The following is a 26,941-nucleotide window of genomic DNA, read 5'->3' on the forward strand; positions in this document are numbered from 1 at the left end:
TTTTATAATAAGTTAATTTATAATATAGGCCAAATTTGAAGGATCGCTGTAGGCTTCCTCTTTTTGAATTTGTTTCCTATTACTCAAGATAGCAAAAATCTAAAAAGAGATATTGGGAGTCACCCTAAATCACTTTGTTTTTACAAATAATTAAAAAACTGTTTTTCCAGTCCTTTTCAAATGAATAGTACATTTAGATCGGTTGTAATCACAATCCTCTTTCTAATACCACCTTTTTCTTCTGATCTGCAGGAAGGAAAAAGGAAGTGGAAAACTACAGCACTGCCCTGATTGTGGTGATGAGCGTTTTGTAAGTGTTTGTTGTGAGTGCTTATTTTTCTGTGTCTTCATTTATCTTTAACTAGTTTTCAAGAGAATTTGAATACATTTTTATATTAGCGCGTAGAAATGGTCACTATTTGGCCAACGTTAACCTATAAAAACAGCACTTTTATAAGTTGCAGTCTGAGGTTTTGATGTATGATTTTCAGAAGAATTGTTAAATTTGAGGAAATATAAAGTACATGATCAATAAATGTTTATTTTTTTAACTAATCTTTTTTTCTTACCATGATAGGTTTCTATGGGAAGTTACTTAAATTGAGATAAGAAGTATTTATTTTTATATGCTAGCAAAGTCCCAATAATACTGTTTTTACTTTATTTGACTAGACCAGTGGTTCTCACACATATTATGTGTGTGAGAAGCACTGGGGGAGTTTGCTAAAATACAGATTTCTCAACCCTACTGCCAGACATTGATTCAGTAGCTCTTCAGTGGGCATCAGGAATCAGTACTTTAAAACAAACACCTCAGGTTATTCTGATGCAAGTGAGCTGAACACGACATGCTGAGAAATACTGGGACAGTTAGTGTGAATCTCGGGGTGTATTATCAAACTATTCAGCCAACTTAGTCATATTTGAGTACTAATACCTACATGGCTATGTGTGATTCAAAGTAGTCCCTTAGATTTAATGGAACTGGCTTTTGTACTTTGTGATATGCTCTGGGTGATAATTTTATGGAATAAAGCTCTATATCAGCTGTTTTTTCTAGTTATACATTTCAGTACATAGAAAATGTTTGTGGTTCCTTAGAGTTTTATAAGAGGTTTCACATAATGCTTACATTGGTTTGCTGTGACCATTTTTAATGGCAAATATTATCAGTGTTCTTTTGCATTGCTTTGTAGAAAACCATGTTTATATATTTCAATGTTGATCTGTGTGTCATTTTAATGCTATAAGACAGAGATCTGATTTCCTTGCTGCTACCTTAAATTAAAATTTTTTTTCTCAAAGGGTAAAGGTGAATATTTTAATTTTAAGGGCAAGTCAGTATTTTAACAGAAAAAATAAGTAGAGAATGCCTACCCATATACTTGTATATGTAATAATGTATTTATTCATTCACTTAAAAGGCTACTATGGAAACCAACACATTAAGTTCATGTAGCATGTAACATTTTATATATGGCACCATTAATGTATGTTTGGTATTCTTTGTCTAAGATGAGCAAAAATTTTTGCTGAATAACATATTTATTTTTTGGCTTCCACTGGCAATATAAGGTACGTCATGATCTGCCTAAGATCAGCTCCATATTGATCTTCATTTCCTTTTTGAAATGCAGCATTATGGGTGTATAATAGCTCAGGTCAAAGGCACCCAAAAATAGATCCTGAAAGCTTACCTGGTGGATTTCTAAGCTAGTAGTCACACATCAATACTGCCTGGGATTCCTGGCAAAGAGAAGTCAGAGGCAACTCTGGCCTGTGGTTGGGGTTCTTTTGAGGATTTTTAATGTCACTCCAGGTACCTTCTGTTGTTTATCTCAATGTCAATTTAAAAGCAATTATTCCTTACAATAAACTAGGGATGACTGATTTAAATAACAATTAACAGGAGAATCATCTAAATGATGTATGTTTTTGAAACTTTGCTTGTATATTCTGCATTAGCAATACTTTATGTTTGGGTAAGTGTGGAATGACCAGGTATGATTTTTTTCTCTGTCTAGTTTGCTGTTGCTAGTTTTGTTGAATGTGACACTGTTTCTGAAGCTGTCAAAGATAGAACATGCTGCTCAGTCCTTTTACCGGCTCCACCTCCAAGAAGAAAAATCTTTAAAGTAAGTTTTCCTCTGGCCCGTTTTCATCATATTATTCAATAATGCTTCAGTTGCAGAAAATTTAATTCCAGCTTCAGGGATTTGGTTTGTGAACTATCCTATACTTATAAATGGCTTGTTTCCTTTTGTGTTTCGTTTGCAAATTTATGGGGCTCTGACAATTCCTAGAAGTGAAAGATTGAAAGCTAGTCTCTTGATTTTAAAGATGGTACTTTTCTTTCAGTTTAGCCTCTGATGTAGTGTCAAGAGCAGAAAATACTCCAAAGAACAAAGATCAAGCCCATCGTTTAAAAGGAGTGCTCAAAGACTCCATATTGATGCTTGAACAGGTAGGCGCCCCTGTATTTAGTGCCTTTGTACCAGAATGAGCCAGTTGCTGTGGTTTAGAGAATACCATTATTTGAAGAAAATTTCCGAGTCACAGCACCAATGTTATATATTAATGTTAGCAGTTGCAAAACACACCAAACACTGGAGTAAGGGAAAGGGTTATTGGGGAACACCCAACAGACCGGAGTGAAGGGGCGGCGAAGGAAAAAGAGAGAAAGAGAGTATAAGAGAGAAACAGAGAGGAGAGGAGCTAAGAGAGAGGAGAGAGCAGAGAGGAGAGAGAAGAGAGACAAGAGGAGGAGAGGAGCCAAGAGAGGCCAAGAGAACGCAAGAGAGAAGGACCAAGAGAGCAGAACCAGGAGAGAAGAACCAAGAGAGCACGTGTTCAGGAACAGGCCCTTTTAAAACTTTGCCGGAGGGCGGGCAGGGAAGCAGGAGCAGCGAATCCCATCAGGATGGGGGTAGAGCCTGGCTCAGGTAGCTGGGCCATGTGGCCACCTGGCTACAACTGCACCAGTTTCCTAACAAAGAGCAGAAAATACTCCAAAGAACAAAGATCACAAGCCCATCGTTTAAAAGAAGTGCTCAGACTCCATACTGATGCTTTAACAGGTAGGCACCCCAGTATTTAGTGTCTTTGTACCAGAATGAGCCAGTTGCTGTGGTTTAGAGAATACCATTATTTGAAGAAAATTTCTGTATGATGTATACTACATATATAGTTGCTTGTGTTACATTTTTACAAAATGGGAGCATACTATCGACACTTGTGTTTTTTCATAATACATTCCATGAATATTTTGAAGATCTTTCATGTTCATGGACTTCAAAAAATTGTTTGCCCCAGAATATTTATCTTTTATTTCCGATTTCCATTATCTTTTTGAAGTACCTTTGTATGACCTGTATGAGCTGTTCAGTCCCATGAACCAAAACTTTTCCTTTGAAAAAGATTAATATTTTCTTTATGGATATGATTCATATTTTTCAAAACTGAAAAACAAAATAGAAAAAAATAGTTCTATCCTTCAGAGGCAATCATTGTTAATATTTTGTTTTCCTCTCTCAATTATTTTCTTGAAAGACTGAGTTATGGAGCATTTCTTAGGATATCATGTGGGACACTGGATTACCACCTCACCTAGGCACTCCTTAGCTGCACAGTTCCTGAATAACTTTGTCCTCTCATTCTGAGCAAGCAGTTTATCTTACTCTCACCTTTCTCATTTCTCTCTTCCCATTTCCCCTTCAGAGAGAGAGACAGAGAGAAAGGTCTTCCTTTGCCATTGGTTCACCCTACAATGGCCGCCGCGGCTGGCATGCTGCAGCCAGCACACCACGCTGATCCGATGGCAGGAGCCAGGTACTTATCCTGGTCTCCCATGGGGTGCAGGGCCCAAGCACTTGGGCCATCCTCCACTGCACTCCCTGGCCACAGCAGAGAGCTGGCCTGGAAGAGGGGCAACCAGGACAGAATCTGGCGCCCCGACCGGGACTAGAACCCGGTGTGCCGGCGCCACAAGGCGGAGGATTAGCCTAGTGAGCCGCGGCACCGGCCTCCCCTTCACTTTCAACCAATAACCACACCTTACAGAGAAGAGAAACCATCCTCTCTCCTTCCATGACAGATCCACAAACCTTCTCATCCTTGTACCCTTTCTTCTTCCTCATCCCTGTTAGAAGCATTCCTCTGCCTAAGGGAGGCAAGAACCAGCACCTATGAGTGGGAGACTCCAGCCATCTCTCCTGTGGCTTCCCCATTTTCCGTTTCCCCTGGTTGGATCTTTACCATCAGCACATGACTCCGCCCTGTTATCTCCTATATCAACAAATCCTCATCATGCACATCCTTCTTCATCTAGCTGTCTGCCTCTACTGCTCTTCACAGCCAGGCCCTTTCAGAGTTGCTTGCTCTGGCTGTCACTGTTTTACCCTTCATAACCCACTCACTTAATATGCTTTTTGTAACACACATAATAAAATTGTACATGTTTATGGGGTCTCATGTGCTATTTGTATACAGTTTCCACCATAAAGAAATGTTAAATTCTTGAGGTGACAGATAATGTTTACAGTGACTGGATGTTACAACCATCCAATTTTTAAAGTTTTTATTTTCATTGAAATCACTTGTTCACATAAAGAGTTACTTGTTCTACAAGGTTTGTTTAGGAAAATGCAATTCCAGTGTCCTTTTTCCCATCCCTTTCCCAAAGATAATCATATCTAACTTTCTTTAGTGTCTGGATTTCTCTGTTTTAGACATTCTCTACTTTGATTTCTTATTATGGGAAAATAAGAATTCGGTTTTCTTTCACATCTCTCCCTCCAATATAATTTTAAATCCCTCCCATCTTCTCAGTGAATGACATTATTTTGATGAATTCAATACTCGGTATTTACTTGTTTTTACTAAGGTTGCTATTCTGAGGCATAGAATGAACCATGATCAGCTTTTCTCTTCTGTGCTTTTTGTTCTCCCTTGAAATTGTCTTATCGCAGTTGATCAGTTTGTCAGTATTATTTATAAGTGTTTCATCCAGTAGCTGTCTATAAATCTCCTCTCAAAACCTTCATCTACTCATGTATGCTGGTGATGGAGCCTCCTGATTTGCTCCAGTCAGGCCCAGTGGTTTTCTGTGGCCCATGCACAGCTATCATCCTGGGAAGTCCTATTTTCTACCTCCTGTTTTCTTATATTCCACATTTTCCTTTCTTGTTTCCTTTTTCCTTCTGATGGAGCACATGCTTGGAAAGAGAAAGAGTTTCAACTAAGTGAAATGTTTTATGCTGCCTTTTCCCTTGATTAATGGTTTTGTAGGGATGGAATTCTGGATTGGAAATAATGTTCCTTCTGAACTTTGAAGGCATTGCTTCATTTTTTTTAAAGATTATTTATTTGAAAGTCAGAGTTACAGAGAGAGGGAGAGACAGAGACAGAAAAAGTGAGACAGCGACAGAGAATCTTCCATCCTCCTTCTCATTCCCCACACGGCTGCAATGGCTAGGGCTGGGCCAGGCTGAAGCCTCGAGCCTGGAACTGCATCCAGATCTCCTTTCTGAGAAGCAAGAGCCCAAGAACTGGGGTTATCTTTTGCTGCTTTCCCAGGTGCATTAGTAGGGAGCAGGATAGGAAGTGGAGCAGCTGGGACTTACCCTGGCACCCATATGGGTTGCTAGCAAACCAGGCAGTGGCTTAACCCACTGCACAATACCAGTCCTGCTCCATTGTATTTTATCTCCAGTGTTATTATGAAGAAATCTGAGTCCATTGTTTTTTTCTTGCATACTCATTTTTCATCAGGATCCTTTTCCTCCATTTACATTTCTATCTTTAGTATAAAAAGATTTCTTTAGAGGCCTAATAGTCCTCTGTTGTCTACTTGTGTGGCTAAGAAGCTCTTAACACATGGATTGGGCTGGTGTACCTGAACTTTTCTTTTTTCCTTTTAACATTTTATATTTATTTATTTGAGAGGTGGTGTTAGAGAGGGAGAGACAGAGAAAAAGTTCTTCCGTTTGCTGGTTCACCCTCCAAATGGCTGCAATGGCCAATCCGAAGTCAGGAGCCAAGAGCTTCTTCTGGGTTTCCCATGTGGGTGCAGGGGCCCAAGCACTTGGGCCATCTTCCACTGCTTTCCCAGGTCATCAGCAGGGAGCTGGATCAGAAGAGGAGCAGCTGGGACATGAACTAGTGCCCATATGGGATGCCAGCGCCATAGGCAGAGGCTTAACCTAATGCTACAACTCCAGCCTCTGAACTTTACTATAGATCTGCTGAAATGTTGGTTGAGAAATGCTGCTATCCTATCTCTAGGTCAGTTGGTCACAGGATTGGTCAGTTTCTTCAAAGGAGAATTTCCTAGTCTTCTACTTGAAGGATTAAGGGTTGGCTGCCAGCATTTTAGGAGCTGAGTAAAAAAAATAGGGGAGGGGAAAGAAGGAGAAGGGATGATCTCACCGCACACTTTCTCATATGATCTCTGTTTTTGCTGAACAATGCATTGGTGTCCCTTGAGCAGGGACCCTCAGTTTATCCTGTCCAGAAAATACAACTTCACACTTCCACCTACACAGCAGGCGACGTCAGATGCCCAGAGTCTCGCCCAGTCCTTATTGTGGTTCCTTTCTCTTGATTCCCAGTTCTAGTGACTCCTGACCATCTGCCTGGGCCTTTTCAAGGTCCTTCAGGGTTGATGTTGGCTCTGTGCTCCCCACTGTTTAGGACTCAGTTTTTTCAGGCTTGCTAAGTCATCCAGTCGCTTTCCAGTAAGTTACATTGCTGTTGCCTACTCCTGTGTTCTCCCCACCCTGGCAGATTCATGTCTTTAAAAAAAAAATCCCTTTACTATACTTTCCGCGGGGATTCAGGGGGAAACAAAGCTGAATGCGTGTATTTAACCTACTCATTTGCTCCTCTGTTCACTCCTGCATAGTTCTCCCCACTGGTATTGTGTGAACGAAGGTTCCCAGTGACCATTTAGCCTGTAAAGATAATATACCTTGCTATAGTCTTCATCTGATGTAAGCATTTGACAGAGCTGACCACTCCTTTCTTGATATGTATCTAATCTTGCTTTCTTTACAACCATTTAAGAACCCAGTTTTATCATCATATCATTCACAAACCATAAAATTCACCCTTTTAAAGAGTTGTTAGTACATCACAAGGTTGGGCAGCCACCACCACAATTCCAGAGCATTTTCATCATCCTGAGAAAGCCTGTACCCATCAGCAGCTACTCCCAGCCCTCACTCCCTTTAACCCCAGCACCCACTAATCTACTATCCGTTGCTATGTCTTTGCCTGTCCTGACATTGCCTATAAATGGAATCATACAATATGTAGTGTTTTGTGACTGCCTTTTTCACTTAGAATAATGTAAAACTCCTTTCTGCCGGTCAGAACCATCTCCTGCACCTGACCTCTTCCTGGCCCATATGCCCCAGGGCTCCGTTAAGTTCTCTCCCCTGTCCAGCTACTTTCCCTTTAGGTGATCTCATCCACTCCTCTAACTTTAAATAACTATGCACTGATGATTCCCGTCTTGGACCGTTGTGTGTCTACGAGTGGGTAATTTGTAAACAGCAGCTCCAGTTCTGGAGGCTGGGAAGTTCACAACAAGGCGCTGGCAGCCTTGGTGTCTGGTGAGGGCCTTATTGTTCATAGATGGCACCATCTAGGTGTTCTCCTTTGTCGGAAAGATCAAAGGCAAAAAGGGGCCCAGCTAATTCCCTCCCGTCTGTTCATAGGAGCCCTAGCAAATACATTCATGAGTCTCTGCCTCCCCAAGGCCACCCCTTTTAATACTGCTGCACTGGGGATTTTCAACATTCATTTTGGAGGAGACATAAACATTCAGTCCATAGCAACTCCCAGATTCTCACCTCTCACCTGGATCTCTTCCCTGAGCTCTCCACTTGCTTACTTGACTGGATCACCTGATGGCTAACAAGCATCTCAAAATGAGCATATCCAAAACAGAATTCAATTTTCTTGCAGGCCAAAGCTTTGTTTTCTCTAGAGGATCATTTCTAGAAAATGACACTACCAGTTAGCTGCTCAAGTTAAACACTTAATAAAACATCCAAATATACGTTTCTGTATGTGTTTATTTTATTGTAGTTTATCCCTCCATGGAGGAGAGCCTGTTTGGCTCACTGTTGCATACCCAGTGCTCAGCACAATGCCCAGCATGATCAGAGAACTCCCTGGGTGTGTATTAGAGGGATGAAGAGGAACATGACCCTAATAGCAGGCACAAGGTGGGCTCAGTGTAGCTGAGCTGTCTAGGGGATAGTGGGAGACCACTGCAACTTCAGACATCATTGAACAAAAGCTTTCCGCTTAGGATATTTGTGGAATGGACCTCTTAGAAGGTAGCATATATGCAGCAGGAAGTACAAGATTCAGTCAGTGGGAGCAATCATACTAACAGGTGTTCTAAAGAATCGGGCACTTCACAGTCAGTGTTTCACTTGGGCATCTGTATAAGCAAAATTATATTAAATGTAATGGTAAACTTTTGGCATAAAACAATCAGTAAAATTTAAGCAATCTGATTTTGAAAATTAATTTTGTTTGCAGTTGAAGAGCTCACTTGTTATGCTTCAGAAAACTTTTGAGCTACTAAAAAAGAACAAGACTGGCATGGCTGTTGAAAGCTAGTGAGCTTAAGGACTGAAACTGAGAGATACTTGCAACTAAATGAAAACATCTGGAAGACAACCAGAGGATGAAGGATCTCAACTGTCACGGGAACATTTCCATGTTTTCTCATTCTTGAGATTTCTAATATGAATATTCTTTTCATAACACTTATTTGAGAATTAGACCATTAACTTCTTATACATATTTCTAAGCTGTGAATTTCTCCAGTGAATGGATACACATTTCTGGAACTGAATTTCTGTGATACACAAAGAAAGTGGGGCACTCTGAATTGAGAGTACGGCCTCATTTCTACAGTGAGATTTGAAGTTTGATGTTTTCAATGTATCTGTCAGCCCAGGAATGGCTATGTGTCCAACAGGTTGCTTTCATGGTTGTACATAAGTTCAGAGGCTAAAGAAGATAATACAATTACTAACTTTAAAGGATCCATTTCCAGGTACATATCATAATATTTCTAGGTTTGTGAACTATAAATATTACAGTGTCTTCCTTTATTTAACATGCAAACTCAACAGCCCAACCTTTTTGAATGTGCATGTTGGTGATGGTTATCTGAAAGGTTCTTTAGCCATGTTGTTATCTTTATGAAAGATAAACTTATTTTTTCTTAAGGTAGCTATGGGGTGAGGTTATCTTGCCTCCTTATACACAAAAATGGGAGAAGAGTCAATTTAGGAAGAGGAAACACGCAAGATACCAACGTTCAAAGTAGAGAACCGTCGTCTGAGTTTCAAAAACCCGAAGATTAGGTTAAAATCTGAGTGACAGATCACATGCAGACTTGAATTCAGCTTGGCTTCAGCTCACAACCTTTCACGGTAGAAGTGACTCATTGGGCTGGAACTAATATGTGTATGACTTTTCAGTAACTACGTAAGGTTCCATTCTTTACAAACTCGTGTGTGTGGCTTGTTTTAATTGGTAAATTATAAGCCAGACACAAATTTTAGCTCTTTAATAAAAGCTTGGGACATGTATGCTCTTTTGGCTCTTAAAGGTTTTGGGGTACATATGTTTCAATCCAGGTTTGTGAAAATAAGGACTTTGGGAACTGAATAGAAATCTGATTTTTTTTTCAGGACCTGGGGAATGTTCAGGATGTATTTCACTGTTTTGTCCTATTGAAGTCTTTCTCTGGAAAACACACACACACACATACACACACACAGTGTGTAAGTTCTTACTGTTTGAGCAACTCTTTAGTTAAGTGTTTCCCTTTCTCCCAGAGTCACCAAAGTCACTGGGGCATTGTTAAGTTCATTTCTGAGCTGCCTGTACTGACTGGATTAGCAGGTAAATGGTTTTCTCTGGGTGAATCCCATCTAATCTTTCTGGGACCAGTGCACCTACCTGCTATTTTTTTTTTTTAATCCGGCTGAGAGCAGGTGCGACTGGATTATAAACTTGAAAGTTTCCAAGTTAAATTCACAAAAGTGATCATTAACAAACTGAGTATTTTTGATGCATCTTTAAAAGTTGTATAACATACCTCAAATATTACCCAAGTTGCTTTATAAATTAAGACTAAATACATATGTATGCTTGCAGAATTCAATTAATAAAATTTGAATCTGCTTTGTAAATTGAATATCAAGACCCAAAATGTCTGAGCTGTAATTTTTCTTTTCTGTGTTAAAAACAAAACAAACAAAAACTCCCCCAAACTAGAAACCTGCAATAGTGAAAACGTGTACATGAAGCTACAGTTAGTAAAATTTGGTGCACAAGTAAAACCCAAAGAGGACTCTCATCTCAGGGCAATTTCAACATGCAGACCACTGAACAGAAGTGCCGGAGAGGCCTGCTGGCCTGATGTCAAACACTGCTGGCCAGAAATCACGCCAACCAACCACCTGGCTAACCTGGCGCATCTGGGAGCCGCGGTGGGCCTTTAAGGGAAGGTCAGCGAATTTGGGGGAGGTACCTCGCTCACATTTCGCTGTGGGGCGCCCCCTCAACGCCTGTTGCGGGCGTCGAAGGAGAGCTGGCCCACCACGCTCTCACGTAGTTCGGAAATCCTCCGGATTCCTGGTTGTCCCGAATTTCCGTCTCCGCACCTCGCCCGCACCCCGAGGGCTCCTGAGGCTGCCCCGCCCACGTGCTCCCCGCAGGCACCGGCGGGGGCCGGGCGGCCGCCGGGGCGAGGAACCATCCTCGCGCCCCGCCGCCGGGACCAGCCCCGGGGAGCCAGCCCTCGCGTCCTCCGGTCCTCCCGGCGCCAGGGCCGCGGGCGGGAGGAGGGGCCTCGGCCGCGGGCTCCGCGGGGCGGCGGGCGGCGGGCGGCGCACGTGCGGGCGGGCGGGGATCCCCGGCGCCGGAGGCGGGGCACCCGGAAGCGCGCGCGGACCTGCCGCGCCGAGCCCGGACGGCCGGGGGTGGAGCGGGCACCGCGTCCCGGCGGCAGCGGGTTGTGGTCACAGGTGGGTGGCTGGGCGAGGGCGCGGCTGAGCGGGACCGGCAGACGGGGCCGCGTCCTCCAGCAGGGCCGACCCTCCTCCGCTCGGTCTCCGCCTCTCTGGCTGCAGCCACACCTCCGTTGGGAGAGCAGGTAACTTCCCTTCCAAGGTCATTCTCCGGGCGGGGCGGTGCTCGAGGCCCGCCCACGTCCTCCCGATTGGCGGGGGGCGGGCGAGGCGCGCCCGGGGCGCAGCCGAAGCAGCAGGGCTGGACGGCGATCTTGGGCGCTGCGCGCGGGTGCTGGTGGCGTTCCCGGAGCCGGGCTGCTGGTTCTAGCAGCCAGGCGCGTCCGCCGGTGTCTGCGGGCGTACGGTTCGCTTCTCCCTGCAGCCCCAAGGGGTGAGTTTACACCAGCTCCCAGCCTTGGGGCGGGGACCGTTTGGCCCTCCCCGGTGCGCACCCGCAGGTGAACACAGCCGCCCGCGCTCCGGCTGTCCCGGGCCGCGTGGTCGGTCGTCGCCATGGGAACGGCGTGTGCCCTGGCTGGGAGGGGGCAGAGAAGGCAGCTGTAAGCCCCCCAGAGCCCTGGGCGCCCCTGCCTGGCCGAGCGGAGCCACGAAAGCCGATGACAGCGGGCTTCCTTCTCATTTTTTGGTTGCTTAGGCGTTGGCGGATACTCAGAGGCGTGGATGTGTTTACAAGATGTGAGTTGTGTTCTTTCCACCTTCACCTTCTGAGGGCTTCTTACGCCTCGGGGTGACAGGTGCCAGTCACCGCACAGAAGGGCAGTATGAAGCCAATGAAGAAAAGGAAAACCGAAGAAGCTGAGTTGGAGCCCCTGTGCTGCTGCGAGTACATAGATCGAAATGGGGAAAAGAACCACATGGCTGCTTGTTTGTGTGACTGCCAGGACCTGGACGAAGGGTGTGATAGGTAAGAATCCGAGGTCTCGCGGTGCCGACCCCACTGCGTTCCCCTTAGCCTTGCAGAACGCGAGCATTTGCTTTTGGTTTGCGTTGCCAAGGGTCTAACATTGAGAGTTGTTTTTTCAGTGTTGAGGGTGAGGCTGTTGTAAAGATGTATCACGCAGTAGTGCACAACTGTGTGCCCGGCTGGTTTGCTAGAACATTATCATTTTATGTTTGAAGAGAGGAGATGATAGAGAAAAAGCAGGTAAAGGGATATTACGGATGCTAAATGATTACAAATAAATAAATGAAATGCGAGGCGGCAGAATCTGTTGAAAATGAACATATTTGTTCCAGAAAGTTCCTACATTCTCGGTGGTCTCTCACGGGAGATGACTTGGGACTGGGTTGCACCCTGGGGGTTGAAAGGTCATTTTCCTGGCTTTTGGTGGGAGGCCTGCCCCCGGGTTGTGGGAAGAGGGGCTGGCCAGAGGCATGTGCCTCCCCTGGAACGGTGGCCTTTGGTGTGGGCAGAGCCGTGGCTTCACTGAGCATGTTGTACTTCATTCACCTTTATTTTCACCGGTTCTCAGTGTTGGAAATTACTGTGCAAAACATTTTTAACATCATTCTTTCGTACAAAGAATTTTGTACCAAAAACAACTGTAACCTTGCTTTTACCCATTTTCTAAGTAATTATATATTTAAAATGTGTTGCCTTTTGGAAAGTGTGATATGGGAATAACAGGTATATTGGGAACTTACATTTTCCAGTAATAATTACTTCTGGTTAACAAGGAGTCCTTATATGCGCAAATTGCTGACTTGGAGCTGGCTGTGTTAGGCCAGGCCTGAAGGCATGTGCAGGGAACCACTGCAAGCTAGTATCTGCCTTGACTCCCAAAGACCCGTAACCCTGTTTCAGTTCTTCCTTGACAGTGCCTGCAGCCATTTTTTACAGGTGTCTACATCCAGGCTCTTTAGTCTAAAATGCATACTGGGGAAAATGGAGCACTTCGCATTAATGAAGGAGAAATGCTGCTGTTTCCATAACTGCCATCACGCAAGACTGCAGCTCTTCCATTAACCCTGCTGACTCTTCCTTCCTCCTGGCCTTGGAGACCTGGGCTGTCCTGGGACTTCGGTCCCCTGCGCTCTCGCAGCCCTTCTGTGGAGATGGGCTTCTAGGCTTCCACTGCGTGCTGTTGTACCGTGTGACTCCTGCGTAGTCTTCTTGCCCTCACTTCCAAGTTCCAGTCCTACTGTAAAAAACTTTGTCTTTCTTTACCCTCTGTGTTTCCTTTGGAGCCTTGGTTCATCCAGGTTGCCAAAATACCTCAGACTGGGTAATTTATAAACAACGTAAGTTACTCACTCGTAGTTTCAGACGCTAGGAAGGTCTAGCCAGATGCAGTGTCAGGGGTGAGCTCTCTTCCTGTCAGCTTCTTTTGTGGCACCCTCACCTGGCAGGAGGGGTGAATGAGCCCCTGTAAGCTTTTGGATTGGGCTCTGCCCAATGATTAAGATGCCACCTGGGACACCCACATCCCATGCTGGAGAGCCTGGGTTTCAGTCCTGGCTCCACTTCCAATTTCATCTTCCTGCTAATGCACACCTTGGGAGACAGTGGTGATGGCTCAAGTATTTGTTTACTGCCACTTACGTTGGAGACCTGGATGGGGTTCCCAGCTCCTGGCTTTGGTCTGGCCCAGTCCCAGCTGCTGCAGGCATTTGGGAAATGGAATAGTGGATGGAAGATCTCTGTTGCTCTCCCCAGATGGCCACAATGGCCGGAGCTGTGCTGATCTGAAGCCAGGAGCCAGATGCTTCCTCCCAGTCTCCCACGTGGGTAGTGGCCCAAGGACTTGGGCCATTTTCCACTGCTTTTGCAGGCCACAGCAAAGAGCTGGATCAGAAGAGGAACAGCCAGGACTAGAACCGGTACGCATATGGGATGCCAGTGCCGGAGGTGGAAAATTAACCCACTGTGCCATGGCGCTGGCCCCTAGGAGTCAACATATGAATTTGGGGGATGCAGATATTCAGACCCTACCTATCTACTGCTGTTGTCTACCCTTGCCCCCCAAGTTCATGTTCTTCTCACGTGCACAATATATTTATTTCATCCCCATAGCCCAGTTAGTCTTAACTTGTTCTGGCATGAACTCAGAAGCTCCAAAATCCAGAGTGTACAAATCAGGTACGGGAGAGACTCAAGTTCTGCTCCTTTGCTGAGGCAAATTCCCCTCCAGCTGTGAGCTTGTGAAATGAAACATTATGTGTTTCCAAGATACAATAGTGGGACATGCATAGAATAGACATTCCCATTCCAAAAGTGAGAAGTAGGAAACAAGGGGCAGGCATTGTGGAGCAATGGGTTAAACCACCACATCCCATATCTGTATTTCCATAGCAGAGTGCATGTTCGAGTCTTGGTTGCTCTTCTGATTCAGCTTCTTGTCAATGTGCCTGGGAAGGCAGCAGAAAATGGTTCAAGTTCTTGGGCTCCTGCCACCCGCATGAGAGACCCTGGTATAGTTCTTAGTTCTTGGCTTCTGCCTGACCTGGTCTTGGCTTGAGGCCGTCTGGGGAGTGAACTAGCAGATAGAAGATTTCTCTCTATCTCTCCACCTAACTCTCACTCTCTGCTTTTCAAAAACAAATAGATCTTTAAAAAAAAAAATAGGAAAGAATTACTGACAAGTCCCAGAAAAGCAAACAATATTAGGTATTAAGACTTGAAAATAATCTTCTTTGATGAGCTAGTCCTCCTTCTGGACACACGGGGATGGGCCCCTGTGGCTGCAGGTATCCCTGCTCTGTGGGCACATCCCATACTGCAGCTTGCAGTGGTTCGAGTCAGAGGTCTAAGCTCTTCCAGCTTGGAGTTGCACCCTGGTGGCTCTGTCAGCCTAGAGTCTTACGGACAGCCCTGCCCCCACTTCTCTGTTAGGCAGTGACGCAGTGGGGGCTCTCTGTGGTGATGCCATCCCCAGGTTTCACTGGGCATGGTGGGGGCTTTCGTGGTCAGCCTTGGCCTCAGGCTGTCTGGGGTCTCCTTTGACATGGAGGAAGTAGCCTTGCCTCTCCAGCTCTTTCACCCTTCAGATGCCTGCAGACTTGGCACCGTCTGGATGCTGCCCAGATTGACGACCTGTACCCTTTGGAGGGTGGCCACTGCCGCCTGCAGCACACCTGGGTCCACTGGAGCCGCAGCCTGGAGTGAGCAGAGCCTCGGGTGGTGCTGGGCAGTGAGCCCTGGGCCCACAGTGCCCTGACCCATGTTACGAAACCCTTCTATCCCAAGGGCGCTGGCACACCAGGCTTGTGATGGGAGTGACAGCCCCAAGGGTCTCCAGCACGCATTCAGGGTCATTCTTCCATTGTCTTGATGAGGTGCACAGGGCTGATCCACGGGGATCTCCACACTCCCCAGCCTGGTGGTCTCTCAAAACACACCTTTCTCATTTGTTTCAATATGGACAAGACTGAGAGAGCTTAGAGTTCTCCAAACTTCTAATTGTTTGCCTTTGATTATAAATTGTTTCTCTTCCTATTTTACCATAAGCATTCATGAGAAGCCTTGTGGTAGCACAAATACATAGAGATTTCTTCTGCCAAATATGAGCAGTCTCATTGCTTCGGAGCTCTGGCTTCCGTTACGTGCCTAGGACACAAACACGTTCCAGCCCAGCTTTTTGCCGCTGTTTGAGGTTTCTGATAACACGTTGCTTATTTCTGTCTGAGACCTCATCAGAATGGCCTTTTCCATCCTTGTGTCTACCAACCTTCCGTTCATGGCCTCATAGGTCATCCCTAAGGTTGAGGCCTTTTTCTTCTGAGTTCTAACCAGAATTGCGCTGGCTAGTCCAGTTACAGTAAGTTGGGTTTTTGCTATCATGTGCTTCAAACCCTTACTCTTACCCATCCCCCAGCTCCAGAGCTGCCAGTGTTTGTCTTAGTCGGGACTGCTGTAACAAAGTACCTTAGATGAGGACATCGCAGTTCTGGATGCTGAGAAGTCTGAGGTCAAACATGAGAAGTCTGAGGTCAAACATGCAGTTTCAGTGCCTGGGGGAGGCGTGCTCTCTGCTTCACCCATGGCACCTCGTGCTGCCCCTCATGACCCAACACCTCCGGAAGGGCCTGCCTCTCAGCCCTCTCGCACTTGGGGATTAGCTTTTGATACATGAATGGAGGTGGTGAGGCTAACACATAAGGACCATGGCACAGATTAAGTGTGCAAAAAAGCTAGCAAATACCCTCTGTTCAGCTGGCCCGGTCATCTCTCTTACACTAGTCTGCTCGGCATCCTTCCTTAGAAGAATGATTTTCTGCCTGGGCCTCAAGCGAGTTTTGTGCTACACAGCTTTCTTTCTGTTGGCACGCACGCTGTCAGTGCTGGCTGGCCGGCCATCAGTGTCTCCACAGAGGCCCCTGTAGCGACCCCCGCCCAGAAGCGTTCACTCTCCCGAGCCCTCTGGGATGTCTGCTGTAGGTCGTGAGTGGTCCTGAGGGGCTCATGACTGCCTCGCCCAGCCCGAAGGGTCTGCCTGAGGACGTGTATGTAGCTGGGATTTGTTTACTGGAGAGAGAATCTGGACTGTTAAATTTCTACACCTCATCTTCTTGTCCCTATGTATAAGTAACGACACATGAACCTGGAGAGCTCATGTTTAATAGTAAGGAAGTCGAATGCTTTGGCCTTCGATGTCTTTCATTACTTATCCCGCTGTTCGGCATTCAGCGTTCCGTGGTTTTTAATTCAACAGATATAAAGTGGCTTCTCTGTGTGCTCTTTCTGAGTAGATGGATTACGTGTAAATCCATGCGGCCGGAGACCTGTGAGAGAATCATGGATACGATTTCTGATCGCCTCCGGATTCCTTGGCTTAGGGGAGCCAAAAAAGTCAACGTCAGCCTCGTCCCGCCGCTCGTGCTGCTGCCCGTCTTCCTTCACGTGGCTTCCTGGCACTTCCTCCTGGGCGCGGTGGTCCTGACCTCGCTCCCTGTGCTGGCACTGTGGTACTACTACCTCACTCACAGAAGGAAAGAACAGACTCTGTTTTTCCTGAGCCTTGGACTGTTCTCGCTGGGCTACATGTACTACGTGTTCCTGCAGGAAGTGGTCCCCAAAGGGCGTGTGGGGCCCACCCAGCTGGCTGTGCTCACCTGCGGCTTATTTCTGATACTCTTAGCCCTGTACAGAGCCAAGAAGAACCCGGGCTACCTCAGCAACCCAGCAGGCAGCGACAGGTCGCCAAGCAGCAGCCACACCGAAGGCCTGCCTAGAAAAGGGCCGGAGAAGACCAAAGGGTTTCCTGGCGCAGAGACGGCGGGCAGCCTCAACAATCGCACCCCAAAGGAGGACCTTAAGGGCTCCCCCAGGATGCAGGCTGGGAGCCCCACCAAGCCGAAGGAGGACTGGTGTGCCAAGTGTCAGCTGGTGCGGCCGGCGCGGGCGTGGCACTGCCGGATCTGTGGCCTCTGTGTGCGGAGGATGGATCATCACTGTGTCTGGTATGTGGGGGCAGGCAGGAGGCCCGGACGGTGGGAACCCCTGTGCACAGCGCCAGGCGGGCCTGAGCCTCCTCCGTGCCGTCCTCACGTTCCCCTGGCTTTCACCTTGCGGGTATTTGTGGGCTGTCACAGTGTTCTCACTTAGTCATCAGGCTTTCCACTTTGACATACTCAGTTCCTTCAGTCCCTCCTGGAGGAGCATAACCGAAAAGGTTGGATTTTTTTTTTCTTTCAATTTTCTTCTGAACTGCTCTTCATTGATTTTCTCCTTTCTAATAGAGAAGAAGCTATAGTTGAATGATTTTTTAAAATGTTTATTTTCATCTACTTGAAAGGCAGAGAGAGAGATCTGCCATCTGCTGGTTCATTCTCCAGAAGCCCTCAGCAGCCAGGGCTGGGTTAGGCTGAAGGCAGGAGCCAGCAGCTCCATCTGGTCTCCCACGTAGGTGACAGGGGCCCACGCACGAGCTGTCGTCACCTGCTGCCTCCCAGGATGCGTTAGCAGGAAGCTGGGTTGGATGTGGAGTAGCCGGGACTCCAACCAGGCCCTCCCACGTGGGATGCAGGCATCCCAAGTGGCAACAGCACCACAATGACGGTTTTGGGTTTTTTTTAAAGGATTTATCAGAAGCAGTATAGGCATAGTTCCCTGTGCTCCTCCTTCTGAACACAGAGCTAAAGAAAGTGTTCTCTTATTTTTAAGTGACTCTTCTGTCCTCTTGTGACCTATCTGTAACCCTTTCGGTGCTACCACTGATTTGCAGTCAACATTATCGAGTTGAGGCCCCATGAGCTAATTTTCTGGTTTGTTATCTGCAGAGATGGGCTTCTTTTGTACCTTCTAGCTGGCCGGTACCAGTGAAGACCTGTGAGGCCCATAAGCTGTCAAGTGCAACATGTAGAGAATGTTGGGCTTTAGGGAGTGCGTGTAATTGAAAGGGAGGGCAATTATTCAGATGTGACTGCTGTAGGCAGCACGCTCGCAGCCTTATTGCTCATAAGGCAGTCTGATCAATGAATTCGTGTGTTTTGTGTCTAGAGTTTGATCATGTAGCATACCTCCCCCTCAGAAGGGGGTGTGAGGATACAGGAAGGCGGCTGGGCACTGGAGCAGACATAGGTTCACAGCTCAAGTAGAGACATCACTTTCCTCGGACTTTGTCTTGAGCAGTGAACAGGTGTTTCTGTGTCTTCATTGCTAGGGGTGCATACGTGTGTACACATGGATGTCTATTGGCTGTTTGCAGAGGGTCTTGGACATCTCTTGGGGCCACTGGCACAGCCCCATGTGCAGCGGGCAGGAGGGCCTGCCTGTACAACAAATCGCCACAATACAGATTTGTACCTGTTAAGTAGCCTGCATATTTGTTCTGTACCCCACACGATGGTTCTAACTTCTTTTAATCTTTTTATTACTCTCTGTACACCACAAGCATGTTTTCCATAGTGTTTAGTAATTCCGATTAACCAGTTTTTTAAAATTTCATTCACTTGAAAGAGTTCTCCCCTCTGCTGGTTCATTACTCAAATGGCTACAACAGCCGAGGCTGGGCTGGGCCAAAACCAAGAGCCTGGGATTCAATCCAGGTTTCCAAAGGAGTGAGGGAAGGGAGAGAGGAACCCCAGTATGGGAGCCGTCACCTGTGGCCTCTTGGGGCACGTTAGCAGGAAGCTGGAATTGGAAGTAGGGCCAGGACTTGAATCCAGGTATTCCGGTCACAGAACACAGGCATCCGAGTGGCAGCTTGCCCACTGTGCCAAAAGCCCGTCCCCAATTTCGCATTGTTAAGTTTTCATAACTTACTTATCTCCCTTTGTTTATCATGGTGATGATAATGCCAACTTTCTTCATAGCTAGGTGATACTTCGCTTAGTAGTGATGAAGATTGGTTAGCCACTTTCCGCTTTTTACTTCATCTTGCTCTTAAACTAATGATGTAATTGCACTTTGCAAAGAGTAGAGAATATAAGACAGTGTCCCTAAGTGGGCAAGGTTTTTAACTCCCTAATGTTGAAAAAACAGAGACCTTTTTCATAACTGAAATTCACACTTGCCCTGTTTTGAAGACTTTTTTATGTAAATTACATTGAGAACTCTTTAAAACATGTTTGTTCTTTTTTCTCCTGTGCTGTTTTGAGGATAAATAGCTGCGTTGGAGAATCAAATCATCAAGCATTTATACTTGCCCTTTTGATCTTCTTGCTCACCTCGGTGTACGGGATCACGCTGACCCTGGATACCATTTGTAGAGATAGAAGTGTCTTCACAGCTCTCTTCTACTGTCCTGGAGTTTATGCAAATTACAGGTGAGCTATGGATACCACAGAAGAGAACCATGGGGGAAGTAATGGATGTTGCCATTAACAGGGGCTGATACTTGGCTGCCAGGTGAGGCAAAATGTAGCACAGGCCTGAGTACCCCTGAAACTGCCAGCAAAATAGTGCAATGGCTATGTGCATTTTCTAGGGTGATGTCAGACGCATCACTGACCCTTCAAACAGTCAAGCGCCAGTGCTGTACACACAGGCCCAGACTAATTCAGGACTCCAGCATCCAGTGACCCTTCCCACGGACAATGGAACTGAAACAGTAGTTAAAACTCCTGTCCCAGGCTCTCCATGTGGCCTGTGCTGTCATTAGCATCAGGAAACTCCTCCCACTTTACTGCTGCTTTCTGGTGATTTTTTTAGCCCAATAATAATTGAGTGCTGCCAACCCCTTTGGGGAGGGCTCTGTTTCTCTCCAACCTGCTTTTTCTTTCTAATCTCTCTTGGTTTGTTCTGTTCTACTTTTTTTTTTTTTTTTAAACCACCTCTCCTGATTACTGTACTATCCAGGTCACAGTTTCCTTGGGCACTGTTGGGTGGGGCCCCGTTTATGGCCAACGCTGGGGATCTGCAGCGTCGGCCCCACTGCCCCTGCCTGCCCACGGCTGGCTTCTTCCTCCACCATGTTTGTGGTATCTGTGGTTTCTTTCTTTTCATTCCTTGTTTTCAGAGGAATGCTTGCTCTTTGTCACCAGTGTCTCAGGAGGGCATACGTTTCCCATCTCGATCATTCCATCCTGGATGAGAATTTGTGGGCGTGGTTGGAAGGGCCGGCCCTCCTCCTCAGGGTGTCTTTGCTGAGACTGGGGATGATGAGCGTCCTAAGTGGAGCAGCACACCTCTGGGTTCGGGGGGGGGGGCGGCAGGAAGGAGCTGAGGGCACAGGCCTGCTGTGGCCCGCCCCTACTCTGTGTGTGTGACTCACGGCGCCTTGTCTTTCTGATGAGGTCCATGGGTTTCATCATCACCAAGACGTCTTTCAGCTTCACGCATGAAGATTCTGAGTGAATGTATTTCCAACTCACTCTCTTTTTTTAAATATTTTATTTCAGAATACCTTTTACGAAACTAAAATTGTGAGGTGGTAATACAATGAGTTTCCCATATATCCCTCACCGCATTTCCTATTAACATCTCATGTTAGCGTCTTTGTGACAATTGAGAAAGCACACCCAGCTTCCACTTTTTTTTTTTTTCCCAATCCAAAAGTCTTATATTTTTCAAAGCCTCTCCAACCCACTCTTGATTGGTGAATGTTTGAATGGACAGAAAAGATGCAGATGCCAGTCGGCAGCCCCTCCCCCATAGTCTCACTAGTGAGCCTGGAAGGAGCTTTCCTGTCCTGGGCCATGGTTCGGCTTTAGGAAGCTGAACTGTAAATGCTACCGTGCCCCACGTCTGTACAGGTGAGTAAGGGGCTGCTGCTGGTGGGGCTGTTGTCTTGTTCTCATCAGCACTGGACTGCAGAGAGAATGCAGAACTGCAGCCCTGCCCCCGGGGGTCCACTTCCGGCTTCAGGAGGAAGCTCACAGTGTCGCCTGGTGCCCTTGTCTTCTCATGAGTTAGTTGGCTCCAGTTCAGGGACTGTGCATTCAGTCAGCCCACGGGTGTTGAACACCATTCCTTCAGGCCCTGTGCTAGTTGTGTGCAAGACACAAAATGCCAAAAACAGCCGTTGCTGTTCTAGTATAACATAGCAGACAAAGAGGCACTGAGGATCACCAGATACAATAGAACATGTTAATTCTCATCTGTTAAGCTGGTTCTTGATGTTTGGAGGACTGGGGGAGGTGCCAGAGTCCTTAGTGACAAGTAGAACGTGTGTAAAATGTTAGAGTGGCGGCAGCTGTCCGCGTGTGACACAGATGCAACCCTGACCGGCCTGTCCCCCTCCCAGCTCGGCTCTGTCCTTCACCTGCGTGTGGTACTCTGTGATCATCACAGCAGGCATGGCCTACATCTTCCTGATCCAGCTGATCAACATCAGCTACAACGTGACCGAGAGGGAGGTCCAGCAGGCTCTGCGACAGAAGACTGGGCGGCGGCTCCTCTGTGGACTCATCGTGGACACAGGCCAGTACAATCGGGGCTTCCTGCGGAACTGGCACCAGTTCTCCACGCTGGGCACACGCGCGTTCCACCACCCTGCTGAGGACATTGTCTGAAGTGCCTTCTGTCCGCCTCCGAGGGATGGCTCTGCCCTCTGCCTCCCTTGCATTTCACACGTCCATGTCTGCGTGGCAGGTTCACGTGTAGCCCTGGTTTCCTAAAGGCATTCCAGGGCCATGCTCAGGTTTAGAGACTGGACTGGGGCGAAGTTAGTTTTGCCAACTTCACAACTTGTGAGATTTTTATTTTGAAGCAGTAAAAGTAGAGCCATTCTTTTCCAGTCACCTTAGGAACTGACTTCAGTCACCAGAAGTTGAAAAGGATGTGGATTGCTAATGCACAAATTGATTGAAGCAACTCCCGTCCATTAATGGGGGGGGGGGGGCGAGTTTTGGATTAGGGTAGTTTCTAGTCCCTCTTTCAATCTTAATAGCCATGTGACCATTAGTTGAGTCACTTTCCCAAGTCTCAGGTTCATCTGTAAGGTGGGGTACCCACGGCTGCCCTGGCTACCTCACAGAGCTGTTGTGAGGGTCACATGAGGGACGAGAGGTGTGGAAAGCACTGGAAGCAACTGAAGCAGCTGGAGGCATGAAGCAGTCCTGGCGGACTCCCAAGACTGAAGCCAGTGGTAGTGGGTGGTGAGTTTTCAGTAATGCCGTGCAGTTGCAAGAGCTTCTGAAGTACTGGACGGTAACTACCCGAGCAGGGGAGATGACCAGATGGGTTGGTGCCAGTCATCTGACCTTGGAAGGCAGTTGATAACAGTTGTAAAGGTAATTGCTACTGGCGTAATGTACAGTGGGCATGAGTTCAGGCAATGAGTTCTTATTTTTTTTGCGAATTCGGTTTGGATTTACTAGAAGTAACTCCAGTAAGCATTAATGTTCTTTTCCTTTCCACGTTTCACCTGCTAAGGTGCTAGCACATTTGTGACGGTGGCTGGAAGAGGAGAATGGACACTCCTTGGCAACACTTCATTTTCTTGTCTGGGTAGGGAGGCTAATTAACATCAAGGGCTTGATTTTTTTTTTTTTTTTTTTTTTTTTTTTGGTTCATGTAAGTATTTCAAATGCCATCATTTTATAGCACTAAATTACAAAAATCAGTCTTCTGGCATTCACATTGTTCTGGCATGCACTTTCTTTGAGTTGACTGACATCTTTCTACTCAGTTTGTACATTACTTCTCATTCACCCTTCCTTAAGTAGAAGTATCTCACTAGGAGAGAAACAACAGGGCATATGTGCTTTCTGCTAGGACTATAATTCTTCCTTCACTTTTCCCAAAAATAAGTGATTTCCTTAATCATATCTCAAAACTGAAAATATATCAAAGATTAGATATTTATATGGAATAGGTCATGCTGCCATAGAATCAAGATGAGGGAATTTCACATGGGGAAAATACCCTCTGGGAACCTTTGGTTTTATTCCTGTACTGTTGTGCAGTCCCAAAGATAACGCATGGAGTCTTAAGTTTGCCTTGGCTTGATACGGGGAAGATAGTGCTCACTTGAGGAATGTTGAGAGGAAACAGCACTCCTTCCTGCAGTTCTGCCCTCTGCAGCCAGCACTGTCCCTGGTCTTTCCAGCCATTGGGCTGTCTGTAAGACAGTTGGAACGTGTTTAATCAGGCTCGTCCTCGCTCTCTCCAGAGATGATACCTAATGAACAAGAGGCTCCGTAGTCCAGGGCAGTGAGCCACAATGCAAGCCTGGGATGTTAGCCGACACTGTGGTTTCTACAGTGATGTCCTCTTTCTGGTCCACAGCCAGCACTGAAGTTGGATTGAATATAACTAGCTTCTTTCTGTATAGGTGTTAGATAAGAGAGATTGTAATCATGTCAGGGACAGCGTATGTGGGCAGAAATTGGTAGTTGTCACATCTCTTGAATGTCAGCTGTGTAGCCAACACTGATTGAATTGCAATTGATAACAAAAATATATAGGAATGTTAGTATAGGCAGTAATTTTAGCTTGCTACATCTTTAACAGCAATCAAAATACAGTGTGATGAAGCTAGGTAGTACATAAAGACCAGAGTCATTCGGGAGAATAGGGATGATCACCATCTTTTTAACAGCTCACTGTTACGTGATTGCCTGGGTGAGGCAACTCATTTTCCTTCACTTGGCTAGGACTCCTTGTATATATTTCTGGCTTATTGGAACTCTGATGCTTACTTTACATTCCTTGAGAACACAGATTACAGTTTTGAACCTGGCAAAAGATCAGTGGTTTGTGGGGTGAAAGCTTTCGGAAATGCTTGTACTGCAGGCAACAGCAAACAAGGGGCTGTGTGTGAGCAGTGCTTCTGTAGGATCTGGAACATCCCTGGACTGTATCCCTAGATTTCTGAGCCTTTTTGTGATGTGGAACTATTTGAGGGATTTCGTTAAAGGCCTTGATTGTCTCCAAATTGCAGAGGAATTTATTGTGGCGATCTTTGAAAGGACAAGACCTCTAAATGAGTAAGTTCCGGAGTGATGGCAGCAGTGCAGAATTGCTCTGTGGACCTGTAAGCCAGCAGTGTCTCAGCCGGAGGATCAGGCCCCTTGGACGTGATTTTAAACAAGCAGGTCTCCTCTCCCACACTACACCCTCAGCATCTGTTAAACACTGTGAATGTGAAGCTGCTTAATAAATTGCCTGTTACACTCTGAGCACTCACGTGATCACATTGCTGGGGAAGAGGAGTGGGTCTGTTTGAGAGATTCAACATAAGTAGATGGGCACATCAAAAAGCTCATGGAAAATGGACGTAAAAGTTTATTTTAGTGCAAAAATTGAAACTCATAGTTTTTTTCATAATATACATTTTTCATGAACTTTCTGAAGACTCTTCCTGTTTAAGGATCAGGATTGCATGAAAGGAGCAAGTTCTTTGATATTTTCTTCTGATACCCACGGAGCACTTTGGTGGGTCTGGCTGGGCCTTGCTGAGATGAACCGGCCATTAACACCTCTTTGGTAGGTTACCAGAGTTACCTTCAGTGTGTTTTTGGGACAACTGCTGCTTATTCACTTAGGCCACATGTGTTTGTGTTTATGATACTGTAAATTTTTGCTTTCCAAATAGTGTTTGCCTTTAGTGAGTGAGCTAATTGTTGTCTTCCACTGTACCATCTGCCTAGCAGAAAGACTGCTACAAAGTTTCTCTTATGCAGTAGTCCTTGGTACTTCGAATATTCTTGGTAAGAGAAAATTTTCTATACTGGATCTTCCACTGCCAGAAAACACAATGCCAGTAAGACTCTACATAATACTGACCATCTGCTTAACAGACTGTTTCTTTGGACATTAGCTTTGTGTTATAAAGCTCAACTAATGTAAGCAAAACATGACATCTGGAAACACAGTTTTAACCAGGATGTGTTTTTGAGGTTTAGGGATCTCTTTAAACTAGGTAACAAGTAGTTTATGACTTAACTCCATTTTAGCCATACTTTTGTGCCCTGCATTTTGAAAAGGAGAATTTTCTCAAACAAGCAGTGGATGATAGGAGACTTTTTCTTGAGGCAGCTGTTTGGGAATCTGGTTTTCTCAGCCACAACCTGACAAGTGTGCCATTTTAAATTAGATAGTACAGCCTATGCAGGGGAGAGTGAGAGCCATGCTAACCCCAATACCAAATTCATGTTGCAGTGTTCGTGAGAATTGGCTCTGCTTTGAAGCAAACATTTAGCAGAATCTGCTGAGTCTAATCCTGCTGCTGAGTGACAGTAGTCCACACAGGAGCTGGCCCTAGTAGCAGCAGCAGCCAAAGACAATGTGGTTAAGGGGGACTTCGTGTGTTGGAGGCAGAGTTGGGCTTTTGACTCCTTGGTGCTCCAGCCTTCTGGGTGGCACCTTTTACTCCACAGATGCATTGTGTAAAACACAGAGCTTCAAACCAAGCTGTCTGTTCTAGTTACTGATGCTACTAAACTCCGGTCTTCAGGTGAGGCCACAGACAAGACAGCGCAGCACAGAGCTCACAAGCTCAGCTCCTGACCTGCTGGTCCAGGTGATGGTTTGAGTTCTTAGTGCTTTTGAGCCTTTTCAGTTGATGAGATCTCTGGGTCTTACGTAAGACCAGAAATACTTATTATCTGGAAGCCCAGGAATACTTATTTACTATTAAATTCAACATTTAGCATAACTGGCCTGGGGAACGTGAAAAGGGATTTCTGAAGCCAACTCTGGATGCTGGGGGGGCGCTAAACATTTTGCACTGTTTTTATACTTGTTTTCAGATCCTCTTATCACCTCAGACCCAGACACAGGCCTTTTAAATGAAGATTTTGCAAATTACTGCCAATTGTGTAAAATGATGTCCTGTGACCAGGTTGTTTAAATGGAAAATAAAGTGCTTTCTTTAAAGAAAATATTTGGTGTGTCTCTTGAATTCTTGCTTTAAGAAAGCCCTGCACTGTAGCTGTGCTGCCTCTTTGCTATACAGATGTCTCCCCTTTCTGTGGCCCTGGCCCTCAGCTGTCTCTTTCCTGTAGGTTATCTTTCCAGTTTGGGAAGTCAGGGATACTGCCTGTTTGGGCATTAAGTTAACAGTAACATTTCAATCTTCATCATGGTCCAGCAAGAAACAACATCAAAATAATCTTCCTTTTATCTCTTTAGAAGGTTCTATACGTAGGTAGGAAGCCTCACTGGCCAAATCAGAATATGGACTGCTAAAGACTAAATTTCTAGTTGGTACTTGATATCAGGCAAAAGGAAAAGAACACTTAAGCTTTATGGCACCTGTTTAGGCCTGGTGTATTCATTTAAGGAATTTATCCTTCTTTATTGATAGGCTTGATATTAAAATGAAGTTGGAATTTGGTTTCTGAGTGTTCGTATCAGCCAGTATCCAGCATCTAACTGTACCACTGCTAGGTATGGACAGATAGTTGAGTTAGATGGAAAGAGATTGAGTTCCTTTTAGTTCTGTTTTCTTTGGTGGCCTCCAGCATTAAAAAGAAAAAGCCTCTTTTTAGATGACTTCTGCAGGATCATATTAAAGGAAGAGATGTGTGGGGACAAGGATGTGGTAGTG

At 45.9% G+C, this 26,941-nt stretch overlaps 2 protein-coding genes across 13 annotated transcripts in view; both read left to right on the forward strand.

The window, feature by feature from the left end:
* GRAMD1C (GRAM domain containing 1C) overlaps positions 1 to 10,236 on the forward strand; it is a 132,261-nt gene extending 122,025 nt beyond the window's left edge. For 5 of the 9 annotated variants that reach the window (XM_002716687.6, XM_089331677.1, XM_008266923.5 and 2 more), the window contains 4 exons: positions 253 to 310; positions 2,025 to 2,135; positions 2,359 to 2,464; positions 8,554 to 10,236. In XM_002716687.6, the coding sequence (XP_002716733.4) occupies positions 253 to 310; positions 2,025 to 2,135; positions 2,359 to 2,464; positions 8,554 to 8,634 (356 nt within the window). In that variant the 3' untranslated portion in view covers positions 8,635 to 10,236. Of the gene's footprint in view, positions 1 to 252; positions 311 to 2,024; positions 2,136 to 2,358; positions 2,465 to 4,145; positions 4,284 to 8,553 lie in introns of those variants that run through there. The other 4 variants (XR_016233097.1, XM_089331672.1, XM_089331673.1 and 1 more) reach the window with 4 other exon arrangements.
* A 771-nt stretch (positions 10,237 to 11,007) lies between these two features.
* On the forward strand, positions 11,008 to 26,273 carry ZDHHC23 (zDHHC palmitoyltransferase 23). Of its 4 annotated transcripts, none has more exons than XM_017347079.4 (5): positions 11,008 to 11,188; positions 11,701 to 11,970; positions 16,755 to 17,465; positions 19,605 to 19,772; positions 21,692 to 26,273. In XM_017347079.4, exons 2-5 carry the CDS (start codon positions 11,828 to 11,830, stop codon positions 21,957 to 21,959), a joined length of 1,290 nt encoding a protein of 429 aa, XP_017202568.3. In that variant the 5' UTR covers positions 11,008 to 11,188; positions 11,701 to 11,827; the 3' UTR covers positions 21,960 to 26,273. The 4 variants fall into 4 exon arrangements, with proteins under 4 accessions (XP_017202568.3, XP_089187805.1, XP_089187804.1 ...); XM_089331679.1 differs by lacking the exon at positions 11,008 to 11,188 and adding an exon at positions 11,282 to 11,436; XM_089331678.1 differs by lacking the exon at positions 11,008 to 11,188 and having other exon boundaries at positions 11,285 to 11,970.
* The last annotated feature ends 668 nt before the right edge of the window (positions 26,274 to 26,941 follow it).

The sequence above is a fragment of the Oryctolagus cuniculus genome, chromosome 4, assembly GCF_051225735.1.
Source record: "Oryctolagus cuniculus isolate XC-2025 breed Fujian yellow rabbit chromosome 4, ASM5122573v1, whole genome shotgun sequence".
NCBI lineage: Eukaryota > Metazoa > Chordata > Mammalia > Lagomorpha > Leporidae > Oryctolagus > Oryctolagus cuniculus.

Coding starts and splice junctions, on each gene's coding strand:
- ZDHHC23 (XM_017347079.4), top strand. CDS start 11,828: ATGAAGCCAATGAAGAAAAGGAAAACCGAAGAAGCTGAGTTGGAGCCC. Junction 17,466..19,604: donor ATGGATCATCACTGTGTCTG/GTATGTGGGGGC, acceptor TGCTGTTTTGAG/GATAAATAGCTGCGTTGGAG. Junction 19,773..21,691: donor GGAGTTTATGCAAATTACAG/GTGAGCTATGGA, acceptor TCCCCCTCCCAG/CTCGGCTCTGTCCTTCACCT.